At 27.1% G+C, this 12,634-nt stretch overlaps 2 protein-coding genes across 5 annotated transcripts; one reads left to right on the top strand and one right to left on the bottom strand.

Annotated features, from left to right (window-relative positions):
• Positions 1-1,425: 1,425 nt before the first annotated feature.
• LOC137000227 (uncharacterized) lies at positions 1,426-6,031 on the bottom strand. Of its 4 annotated transcripts, XM_067356266.1 has the most exons (5): positions 5,429-6,031; positions 5,044-5,322; positions 4,409-4,489; positions 3,977-4,162; positions 3,420-3,561 (listed from the first exon to the last, which is right to left on the bottom strand). In XM_067356266.1, the coding sequence occupies exons 1-5, from the start codon at positions 5,558-5,560 to the stop codon at positions 3,487-3,489; spliced, it is 753 nt and encodes a 250-aa protein (XP_067212367.1). In that variant the 5' UTR covers positions 5,561-6,031; the 3' UTR covers positions 3,420-3,486. The 4 variants fall into 4 exon arrangements, with proteins under 4 accessions (XP_067212364.1, XP_067212366.1, XP_067212365.1 ...); XM_067356263.1 differs by having other exon boundaries at positions 1,426-4,162; positions 5,429-6,026; XM_067356265.1 differs by lacking the exon at positions 5,044-5,322 and having other exon boundaries at positions 1,426-4,162; positions 5,429-5,517; positions 5,764-6,026.
• A 26-nt stretch (positions 6,032-6,057) lies between these two features.
• LOC105678037 (uncharacterized) lies at positions 6,058-11,676 on the top strand. Its single transcript, XM_067356270.1, has 7 exons — positions 6,058-6,298; positions 6,812-7,010; positions 7,373-7,515; positions 8,029-8,396; positions 9,165-9,390; positions 9,643-9,759; positions 10,201-11,676. The coding sequence occupies exons 4-7, from the start codon at positions 8,076-8,078 to the stop codon at positions 10,311-10,313; spliced, it is 777 nt and encodes a 258-aa protein (XP_067212371.1). The 5' UTR covers positions 6,058-6,298; positions 6,812-7,010; positions 7,373-7,515; positions 8,029-8,075; the 3' UTR covers positions 10,314-11,676.
• The last annotated feature ends 958 nt before the right edge of the window (positions 11,677-12,634 follow it).

Genomic DNA, 12,634 nt, shown 5'->3' with positions numbered 1-12,634 from the left:
TAGAACAGTCCTATAAATTATATAAATTATATAAGTTGTATAAGTACATATATTATAATACGTTCGATATCTTACATTTATGTCAAAACTTCATGTTTCGAGAACTAAGAGTTCAATTAGCGTTAAAATATTAATAAATAAAAATTTAAGTATAAAAAATATTGTCACATGTTTTACTTTAAACTTCTTAAAACACCGTAACTATGACAACTTATCCGTCACGCAAATAGCATCCGTAAATTGCGAAAATAGGTGAATTATAAAGTGATTAAATAATTTGAAAACAAACAATTCTCTCGAGTGGAGCACGATGTGTTAGCCTTGTCGAGATTACTTACTGTCGCGCGATTAGCCTTTTTTCCGCCATGTATATATAGCCGTTCTCTTTCAACGTTCTCTTTCAAGAATATAGTTGTTACAATATAGTGATATGATATATAATCGATTCACCATAAGGAAAACAAAGAAAAAATATAAATATATTATAGGTTGATGATCTTACGAACAGATACGTTTATGATTTTTACTTATCACATGCTTTCGCCATTTATGCTTGCTCGATACACTTTCCTGTAGAATTATTTATTAATAAGTGATTTTATCATTTTATCATTTTCTGAAACAATTGGAAATCTTTGTATTTGCCAAAATAAACACAAAAATTACATAATCAATTAATTTCGAAATAAATAACAACACTTAAAGTTTTCTAATTGTAAATTATAAATTCTGCTCAAAAGAATTTTAGATTATAATTGCAAATATTATATTTGTAATATATTTATGCAGGTATGAGATTAGGAATGTATTTTAATACAACTCATATATATATTTAATAACTAAAGACGATTTTCCAACGTAATTAATACAATAAATTTAATTAAATTTTCTAAGATTGTTGTTTTAAATTAAACCATCGAAAGGTTTGTCTTGATAACGTATCTTCCAATAATAACTCTTTGAAATAGCTCCGATATCTTAAAATCCTTCGACGGTATCTTAGATTTATCATTCAACTGTTTTCATCCAAGCGATACGCACGATAAGCAATTTGTTACTATTTCCGATGTAATTTCGATAATTCAATTTTGTTGGCCATGTAAAATCTGCGCACATTTTTTCATGAATAATTCACAATGCGAGACAAGTGAAAAATGCGTATAAAATTTCACAGTCAAGAGCAAACTCATATATGCAGCCCTACTGAAAAAAATCACGTGATAAAATCAAGTGATAAAATTACATAACAAAATCACGTAATTAATGACTAAGTAAATCACGTAATGAAATGTTCCAAATCAGTACATGATTTTTGAAAATTACATGGTTTGAAAAATCACGTAATGTTAGAAAATCATGTGATTTTATAGCAATCATATTTTAAAGAGCTGAATGATAGAAATAGAAAAACGAAAAAATATACAATTTTGATTTAGATATGTTTATTAATTTTGCATGTAGTAATGGAATTACATTATGTAGTCTCGATAAATGTAGCAATAAAATTACATTGTGATATCTTAATTATATGAAAACATTTTTTTTTAATAAAACATTTTGCATATAAAAACTAAAAACATACAAAAAATTCAGGCGTTTAAGCCAGAATTGCGTGTATTCTCTATTGAAAATACCCGTTAAATTGTTTAATTGCATAATTAATAACGTTATTTTCAAGAGTTTTCATCAGTTTTCATCAGTTAAATCGCATAACGAAATCATGTAATTTTATCACGAAGAATTTAGAAACATTTTATTAAATAACAAAAAGGCCTCCAAACATGTAATCTGTTACTTAAATTATCGCCATTTGTTTATAACATCATAATTCTCATTTATACGTAAAAAACGATTAATAAAAATACAGATTCGGCACTGGACATATATACATCATGTTATCTATATTCATAAAAACGCAAACTCTTTCAATGCTGTTAGTGTCTTTTATTATTAAATTATCAGAAATATTTACAACTTTTTTCAATGGTAAAGAATTGTTATTAAAAATATCTTCTTTAATCACTAAATGACAGATAGTGTACTCTTTCCTTGTTGGAATATCGATAATAAATTCTATAATGCGAATAAAATCTCCTTTTGTTGTTACAGCATACGAATTATCTGATCGAATCATATTTCTTCTTGATGATGTGTACAAACATCGTTCTTTTACCATTTTACGATATGTTCGACTTTCATCTGATAATTCAAGTTCTTCTTTCCACATTAAACTAGTTTTATAATGTGGTCCAAAGTATCTTGCATGCGATAATTTACATGTTTGTTTTGCGTTTTTTTTGTCCAGATAAGAAATAAAACTACTTACATTTGAAAACGCTTTCAAAGCAATATGTTTCTTTAAAATCAATTCACTTTGACTCATTGCTATCGATCTGCAAATTTGATGTACAACGCCCTTAGCACCATGCACTTTTCGAACTATTTGACCATTTCCATTTTCAAAACAATAGCCAGAATGAGCCCAAAGTGGGCCCCAATCTGCTACACTTTGTGCCAAATGCAATAGTTGATGGATGTTGTACGTCATAGCAGCTTTGAAATAATAGTGTTCGGTGTAATCAACAAATTTTGTTAATAAAGTATGAGCATGATTGACTTCGTTACGTGTAATACTTTTCTTTAATAAAATATGGAATGCTTCTACTAGAAGTGACCAATGCTTTATCCATATTTCTAAATGTGGAAAACATAGTAAAATCGGTAAACTATAGTAAAGAATCCAATTCTCCCACTCTCTTGCTTTCCAATATTTTCTATCTCGTATGGAACGAGATAAACGAACAATTTGATTGGGAGCTTTTATTGTTAATAACAAGTTGTCAATTTTATTAATATCATTATTGGATAAAGAATATGGCAAGTTGTTTGATTCGATCCAATACCCTACAAATTGTTCCGCTATTCCCAAACAAAGACAATGCATACTATCTGGTACAAAACCAGATATAATGTTAAAACCTTGCAAATTAATTAAACATGAAGGATTTTTTACACCATAAACGGGTTTTCGGGATGTAAGACTCAGTCGCATGTGCTCGATTGTTTCATTTTCAGTTCTTTTAGGCGGTACTTCATTCATTAAAGTATATTTTACACTTCCACCTCTCTTGTAAACAACATAATATCCTGGATGTAAGCACCAACTGCATCCGAAATAGCCATTATACTGAACTATACCCTGCATCGGTGCACGAGCAACAGAGTCTACGCAGCAACATAAGGTGAATACTTTAATAATACGTACTTCATTTGCAATAGTACATCGTACACCATTATTTGACAATTTGTTCATGTGAACAACGTACGGTTTTAAAAAAATATTCATATTTGGTTTATCTTTACCAAACCATATGCCGCACACTATAGGTCTAGAAGTTCTTACATCCAAAGGCAATTCATTTATAATCATTTGAATCGGCCAAATAGAAAATCTAGAACTTTCGAAAATTGGGGATCCATCACTGTTCATTGTAGTTGTAGCAAAATTAAGTTTATCATGTATTGACAATGAGTCAACAAATTCTTTGTATAATATTCCATCTGTAATGTCATCGAATTTTTCATTATTTCGCACTTTTTCGCGCACTACATAATCATAATATTTTTGATTATCTTGAATTAAATTTGCAATTTCGTTATTTACATTAATAATAGCAAAAAAGTCATTATATGTTGTATCTTTCAATGCAATTACAGTATCGCATGTTTGACATTCAACGCGATGATCTTTGCGATCAAACATTGCTACATATTTTTTGCAATTTGGACAAACTGCATGATATTCTATGACTGTTTCTGGATTGAACATTTGATCAACAAGATAGCGCGTACTAGGTAATAAAGAAAAATTAAAAAAACAATTTAACATTTTAAAAAGATCAGCTAATGCACTTTGTGATAAACAATACGTAAGCCCATACTTCAAAACTGCAAGTAAAATTTCAGCTTTACTTACAACTACTTGAGCATTAATAGTCTCATTATTATCTTCATTTTGCATCATTTCTGTTAATCTACTAAAACCAATATTTTCACTATTGATATCTTCAGAGTTGACTTCTTCGTGAATATCTTCGTTATCGCTATCATCTTCATCGCTACATTGAAATAATTCTTCATGTGCATCGTAATACCATGAATCCTGTGGATATAAATGATGTTCATTATAGAGTTTTAAAAAATGATTTATAAAAATACTTGTAATTTTTAAAATTTTTGAGAGAGAAAATACAGAATTAGAATAATATCTTATACATATTAATAAATTAACTTTACTTTTCTTAAAGATCAGACGGATATATAAAAAAATAAAAAAGAAATTGATGTGTTATTGATGTAAATTACATACATATTGTGAATTATATGAAATTAAAAAATATAATCTTACACGAAAATTTTCATTCTCAGAATCTGATAAGCCATACAGTTCATTCGTGTCATTTATTGAAATCTGAGATACATCTACCATCTGCAAAAAATAAATTTTATATTTTTAAAAATGTACTAAATTAATCCTTAACACTTAGAGGTACAAAGTTTTTAATGCATAGTCTTGTATCAATGAATAAAAAACTTATAATTAAAAAAACCTATAAAATATTATATTTAGAATAATAAGAATTTTGTTTAATGTCTTTTATACACAAAAGTGAAGCTAATTAAATTGAATAAAACTTTTCTGAAAAATCTTTTTTATGCATATCAAGTATTTATAAAGATTCAAAATAAAAAAGTATAGAAATACAATGTGTGAAATACAAATTGTAGAAATACAATTAAATATTGATGTCTGCCTCTGCATACTACTTAAAAAATGCAAATATCTGTTAATAAATGAATGCTAAGTGCGTTTTTTATAAGAATTTATAATTTTGTAGGCTGAGTTCCACTTGGTGATCGCAACGCTCGTGAACATTATCTATCTTTCTTTAACTTTCGATGAAAAACAAAGATAAAATGATTCCACAAGCGTTGCGATCGCCAAGTGGAACGTACCTTTAGTATAAAGTATTGTACACTAACTTGCTCTAATGCTGACAATGATTGTTGATCGTTATTTTGCTCAATAAATGGATCTTCATGTGTTGATAAAGATTCATGATAATTATGTTGTACGAGTTCCATGTGCTGGTCTTGTACTAAATGCAATGATAAGTCAGAACTAATTGTAAGTTGCTCATTGTTTCTAATATTTGCTAACAATGCTTCATTGGAGAATGATAGGCAAATACTATTATGTTGACTTGTGTTATCAGAATCTGTATTGTCGCTATCACTGGATGATTGACGATTACAGTATTCCTAAATGAAAGCAATAAAATAATATAATTATGATGCAAAATGTTTTTATATTCTACACTACAAGAATAGCCATTTAAATATTTTTAGAAATCTGTATAATACTTACTCGCCATTGAGCATCTTCGACACTGTTATCACTGCTTTCATCACTTGATTCACATTCTATATTTCTCCTGTATTGACTCGTTCTTGGCACTTTTAGAAATTTTTTTTCGAGGTAATTATGATACCTCCGCATTATATGTTATTAATATTTATATAATTATAATAAGAAGAGAAGAAGAACAAACAAAATACACATGAACGGTCATGAACGAGAATGACGACTTTTTGTCGTTAAAACGGGAAACACAATGCAAGAGAATAGCGATAGCGACAGAAATAGCACAGACTATAAGGCGATAGACACAGAATTCTCGACGAAAATTTCATCGCTATTACCTGTTCCGTATTTCTATTCGCATTGCATCGATATATGCATTCACAAATGTGGATTTTTTTGTTCTTATTGTTATGTTTATAGATTAATTTTATTGCTATCGCTATTCTCTTGCATTTTGTAAAACCCGTATCAGACGACGTATTAAAGATTGAGATTAAAGATTGAAGATTGAAATTTGACGTATCAGAATAAAGAACTTTTAGTTTCTTTTGTTTCAATTGGTCAAATTTCAATCTTTAATCTTCAATCTTCAATACGTTGTCTGATACGCGCTTAAGGGTCTTAAAGGTTATAACGCGCAAATTCAGTGTAACAATGAACATAGACATAACTGATGTAGAGTCTGTGATCGAGTCCTGAGAATCAACCATTGACGGCATTTCAGCAATTCGCAACACGTTTGTTTCTGAGATCACTGTTTCCTACCGAAAAATTCTCGTTCAACAGTAACGAGTCTTATCAGAGACAGTGAACGATAAATAATGAACAAAATCAATCGTGTTTTTTTTATTGGATTGCAGAAGCACACATGAGGTAAGTAATAAACATTTTTTATAAAATTTTTGTTCTCAGTCTACTTGAATAGTGAGAAGAGTGATTCATTTGATTTAGCAAAATGTGTTGCTAAAAAAATAATTATAGAGCAAATTAAAATATAAATTCTTTTTTTTGTATTTTTTTTAGATTACATAACCATTAAAATGATGTTCTCAAAATAGTTCAGACAGCACCCATATCCAAAATACACTCAAAGAAAATATCCAGAAGATATCCTATCATCCCAAAAACATTTTCTAGACGTTTTTTCGGTATGCTGTGCGATTTCATGAGAGATGTTATCATTTATCTCTATTCAAAATAGTTTATGATTATTTTTTATATACATTGTAAGAAACATTTAATTTTGTTTTTATTTATGATTTAAAAATGAATTCAATATTAATCATAATATAAATATGTAATACTATATCATTTGAATCATTTTCTTATGATAGTTAAAAATGTTTTTCAAGTTTTGAAAATGTAATTAAAAAATATTTTTTATAGGGTATTATGGATTCACAAATTAAATTTGCTAGTGTACGTTATTTCAATGATGAGAGCAAAAAAATCCACATTATTTCTATTGACAAAATAAAAGATTTTACAGTTCTGGATAAGTATGAAGATCCATATTTTGTAAAAAGACTGAATACTATAACCAATGAAGAAAGTTTGATCGCAGCTCAAATTATGGAAGTAGGAAGTATGTACAAAATTTATTCTTATAATAACTTTTAATTTTAAGTGAAAAGTTAATACTTTTCTTTTTTTCTTCAAATCTTTTGCGGTATTCTTTGTTTTCTTTTAAAACTTTTTTCTACAAACTGATTTTTTTCATTTTTTTTAAATTTTGTTTGTTATACTCCATTCTAGCTTGGTATTATGTATGTGTTATGTAAAAAGATTCTGTAATTTATTTTTTTGTAGCTTTGATATTACTTTCTCTTATAACAATAATTGTATTATTCATTCTAATCTTTTACTGAATACATCTAATAAGTATTTCTTCTTTTCAGCAAATAATGTGATTTTATTACGTTTTTACTAATGTGTAATTCTTTGCAGCTAATGAAGAGGACTTGAAACATAACAAACAACGTTATGTCTTTAAAAAAATGCGCTACAGTGATGCCGTACAAAAAATATTAGATAAAAAAGAAATATTAGAAAAAGAAAATCCAGAGCCTAACGAAACTCAAAAAGAAACGGTAATATTTCAATCACGTATTGTTATAAATTTTTACAAACATTTAATTGTTTATTTTAATTATAACTATTATTTTAATTATAGCTAGTATACTATTATTTTTATTTTATTTATATAATGTACATATTTTATGATGTTCAAAATTCTTAAAAATTATGAATTTTTAAGGAGTTTGATAATGAAAGAACATCGAAAGAAGGTGGATGAAAATATAATCAAAGAGAAGTTGAAAGCTTCAAATCGTGACGATATAATATTTGAAAGGAACCGTGAAAAACTTTTTGATATTCCAATTGCTCTAGAAAAGAAAATTCAGTCTTTACAAGATGAAAACAAAAAATTACAATTAGAAAACAATAATTTGAAAAATGATATATTTTTTTTGAAAGAGAAACTTCATTCATTGAAAACAAAAAAACAATTATTTCCTGAAGGTAAAAAACATTAATTTTGAAAAAAAATTGTTTTTTTATTTACATAATTTTTATCAATGTTTGGCAATGTAATTATACAGAAATAAAGCGTCCGGCATCACCCAGCATAACCAGTACTCCAAAGAAGATGAGAAGTGAAACAGTTAATGTTCCCTTACAAGATGCTGTTTTCAGTGAACCTAGTACTTCTCAATTAAGGAGTGAGCAATCTTTATTGCAAGATGACTTTTGTATTAAAGTTTTAGCAAAAAACAATAAAACAACTCAAAAAGCAAAGAGTAATAAAAAAAAACAAAGAAAGAAAGCAAAAAAAATAAAAAGTCAAAGAAAGATAAAAGAAAAAAATAAGAATAAAGGAAGTGACCTGGATTACGATTCTGATCAATATATTGGATTAACAGATAAAGAGAATATGACTACTTGGAACGACGAAGTAAGCGGAACAACTGTAAGTTTAGATGTAAAAAATGTTGTTTAAATTAAATTAAATTTAAGAGCTCCACAGGATGTGGAAACATTTGCCGCGCAGCAAAAAGCATCGTAATAGCCAATCAATTTACAACTCTTCCATAAGAGTGATCTTGATTCCAGCGTCGTTTTTTGTCGCACGGCAAGTGGTTCCGCGTCCTGTGAGCAGGAACTCTAAAGGCCGTATTAGATTACGCATTGAAAATTTAGATTAAAGATTGAAGATTGGGAATTTGATCAATCGGGAAGAAGCAAACAAATATTGCTTCTTCTTGATTAGTCCCAATCTTCAATCTTTAATCTTAATCTTCAATCCGCAATCTGATACGGGCTAAAGGCATTTTTAATGTATTCGCGAGAATGTAGCGATGTGTGCTTTCCGCACTTATAAACTCAATATTTTTATCTTGTCACGCACATCCTTGTAACGTATTTTTTGTTTTACTACGTAACTAGTTTTTGTTTTACGTTTTTGTACGTCGTTTTGATAAAAACAATAATTCTTTTGGAACTTATTTTTTTATTTTGGGAACTTAAAATTTAAGAAATATATAATGTGTGTTATTAATTAATAATATTATTAAAGAAGATTAATTAAAATTTAAGTATTTAAGAAACATACAACTTAAATATAAGTTGAAAATTATTAAAATTATTTTAAATCTGTATTTATAAGTTAATTCAATAACGATAATTATTAGAATAATTTCTAAAACAATAACAAAAATTTTAATTCCTTTTTTTTTAGATTAAAATGATGCACTTGAGGTACGGTATCTCAATACCGTATATAACATGGAAAGAAATAAAGAAGTTGAAAAGACCTTCTTTATTTGTTAGACAATTGAGCCGAGCACTTTGGGGAGTGCACAAATTGATGAATAGAGCTGTGTTGTTGGAAAGAAGTAAAAATAGATTGCCCAACCGATCCCCAAGAAAGCCACTAACACCGGTAAAAAAAGCTGTTTTAAAAAGTATGTATAACAGAAAAAATAATCACTTTGTAAAGAATTAGTTATTATTGGATTATTTTATTAATATCACTATTAAAGCTAAATCATTATAATACAGGTCGAAAAAACGTCTAATAGACATCTAATAGACATTTATTTGGCTTAATAGTGCTATTAATAACATTATCCAATAATAAAGTTAGGATTTCACACACTCGCATTTTTAATGTACTCCGTCAAAATGAGCGTAATATAAAAACTTATTTCATCTAGAATGCTATTCAGCTTTTATCGAAATGCACCACAAGAAAGAAAAAAAACAACTGATAAATAAATGGAGACGTTACTTGAGCATCTACATAAATTTTCTTATTGAAACAGAAATAAAAGGTAAATATTATTTTAACAACGTCAAGACAAATAATTTTTATCTGTTAAAAGGTAATCTTTTTTTGTTTTTCTTTAATGAAAAATTTGTAAAGGCAATTAATATAATGAAATTAACCCTTAAAGCATAGTAGTTTTTTCTAATAATAAGTAATAGATTTTTTTCTTTACTTTGTTCACTTAAAAAAAGTAATAAAATTGTGTTTACATGTAAAATATAGGACATTGAATTAAATAAAAAATTTTTTATATTTTAAACATTTTTTAGCATAGATGATTATAACAAATAAATAAACATTCTAGATTTTAGAGGAGAATCTTAGATCAAAACACCTTTCAGCAAATAAACACCAAACAATCAGAAAACAATATACTTCAAAAGTACTTAGTATTTAAAAAATAAAAAAATGTCTTAATAATAACAATGTTAAAAATGTTTTGCAGAAGAAAAACAAAGAAAAAGTATTTGCACATCATCCAACTCATCAGCGTCATCAAGTTCTTCACACAATAGCAATGATTCAAGTTCCAATGAATCATCATCAGATGATGACTAAAATAAGCTTATAATGATATATTAATCACGTTTTTATTTATAACATGTTATAAACAAATGGCGATAATTTAAGTGATACATTACATGTTATTTTTGAGACTTTCGTTATATAATAAAATGTTTCTAAACTCTTTGTGATGAAATTACATGATTTCGTTATGCGATTTAACTGGTCAAAAAAATCGAAAATAACATGTAATTAATTATGTGATTCAACATACAATTTAACGAAAATTGTTTACCAAAGAATGCACGCAATTCTGGCTTAAACGCTAGTCTGAATTTTTTATATATGTTTTTTTGGTTTCACAATTGTTTTTAATATTTTTATGTGCAAAATGTTTTATTATAAAAGAAATGTTTTTATATAATTAAGATTTTGAACTAGTCAATAAGTAATTCATACTTTCATAATGTAATTTTATTACTACATTTATCGAGACTACATAATGCGTTTTCAAATGTAAGTAGTTTTATTTCTTATCTGGACAAAAAAAACGCAAAACAAACATGTAAATTATCGCATGCAAGATACTTTGGACCACATTATAAAACTAGTTTAATGTGGAAAGAAGAACTTGAATTATCAGATGAAAGTCGAACATATCGTAAAATGGTAAAAGAACGATGTTTGTACACATCATCAAGAAGAAATATGATTCGATCAGATAATTCGTATGCTGTAACAACAAAAGGAGATTTTATTCGCATTATAGAATTTATTATCGATATTCCAACAAGGAAAGAGTACACTATCTGTCATTTAGTGATTAAAGAAGATATTTTTAATAACAATTCTTTACCATTGAAAAAAGTTGTAAATATTTCTGATAATTTAATAATAAAAGACACTAACAGCATTGAAAGAGTTTGCGTTTTTATGAATATAGATAACATGATGTATATATGTCCAGTGCCGAATCTGTATTTTTATTAATCGTTTTTTACGTATAAATGAGAATTATGATGTTATAAACAAATGGCGATAATTTAAGTAACAGATTACATGTTTGGAGGCCTTTTTGTTATTTAATAAAATGTTTCTAAATTCTTCGTGATAAAATTACATGATTTCGTTATGCGATTTAACTGATGAAAACTGATGAAAACTCTTGAAAATAACGTTATTAATTATGCAATTAAACAATTTAACGGGTATTTTCAATAGAGAATACACGCAATTCTGGCTTAAACGCCTGAATTTTTTGTATGTTTTTAGTTTTTATATGCAAAATGTTTTATTAAAAAAAAATGTTTTCATATAATTAAGATATCACAATGTAATTTTATTGCTACATTTATCGAGACTACATAATGTAATTCCATTACTACATGCAAAATTAATAAACATATCTAAATCAAAATTGTATATTTTTTCGTTTTTCTATTTCTATCATTCAGCTCTTTAAAATATGATTGCTATAAAATCACATGATTTTCTAACATTACGTGATTTTTCAAACCATGTAATTTTCAAAAATCATGTACTGATTTGGAACATTTCATTACGTGATTTACTTAGTCATTAATTACGTGATTTTGTTATGTAATTTTATCACTTGATTTTATTACGTGATTTTTTTCAGTAGGGAGAGGCGACATTAATGTCCTAGAGCGGAAATTTTCCCAAATCGGTTTAAACAGTTCAAGGTTTAAGAAATATATATTTAAAATTAGATAATAAAATCATTATATATATTGTATACCCATTGACTCAAATTCGAACTTGACATTCAACTATATGTTTTATAATATTTCTAAGAGTAAAAAAAGGTCATTACAGCGTATAGATCATTGATAACCGCATATGTCATGGTGTGATAACATCATAATAACTATATATCAGTCTGTGATATTACAAAATATTTCATAATAATGTTTCTTTTAATAGTAAAAATATCAAACGACCTGTGAACGAAAAGCTGAATTATCTCCGGTGGTATAAAATATCTTATAATGTTTTAAAAATTTGAAAAATATTACGAAACGTAGAATTTAGTACTATGCTCGCAAAGCTGCATAAAAGTAATGTTGATTATTACCTAATAAACATAGATAATAACCACAACCTAATAAGCATAGATAAATGTAGCATCAAATATATGTAAATGACTCTCTGTTATACTTGTTAATAAGTTTAATGAATTGCAGATTTTGCGATAAACCCTTATCAGCTTACATACCATGTGGTATATAAATTGCAACAAATAAAATTATTGCATAAGTTTATTTAATAATTGTAAAAGTATATTTATAAATAGTCTATAAAATCTATAAATATAAATTTTTGTCAATGTACATTACAATAGTTGTAATGTATGT

This window comes from Linepithema humile, chromosome 5 (assembly GCF_040581485.1).
Source record: "Linepithema humile isolate Giens D197 chromosome 5, Lhum_UNIL_v1.0, whole genome shotgun sequence".
NCBI classification, from domain to species: domain Eukaryota; kingdom Metazoa; phylum Arthropoda; class Insecta; order Hymenoptera; family Formicidae; genus Linepithema; species Linepithema humile.
This window is presented reverse-complemented; position numbering and strand designations above follow the sequence as displayed.

Bases quoted from the DNA above. Each gene is read 5' to 3' on its own strand.
- LOC137000227 (XM_067356263.1), bottom strand. From the start codon at position 5,560: ATGCGGAGGTATCATAATTACCTCGAAAAAAAATTTCTAAAAGTGCCA. The intron at 4,490-5,043 runs GTTAGTGTACAA...TATTTTTTGCAG, and splicing joins CATTGTCAGCATTAGAGCAA to ATGGTAGATGTATCTCAGAT. The intron at 4,163-4,408 runs GTAAGATTATAT...TTATATCCACAG, and splicing joins CTGAGAATGAAAATTTTCGT to GATTCATGGTATTACGATGC.
- LOC105678037 (XM_067356270.1), top strand. From the start codon at position 8,076: ATGAGAAGTGAAACAGTTAATGTTCCCTTACAAGATGCTGTTTTCAGT. The intron at 8,397-9,164 runs GTAAGTTTAGAT...CTTTTTTTTTAG, and splicing joins ACGAAGTAAGCGGAACAACT to ATTAAAATGATGCACTTGAG. The intron at 9,391-9,642 runs GTATGTATAACA...TATTTCATCTAG, and splicing joins AAAAAAAGCTGTTTTAAAAA to AATGCTATTCAGCTTTTATC.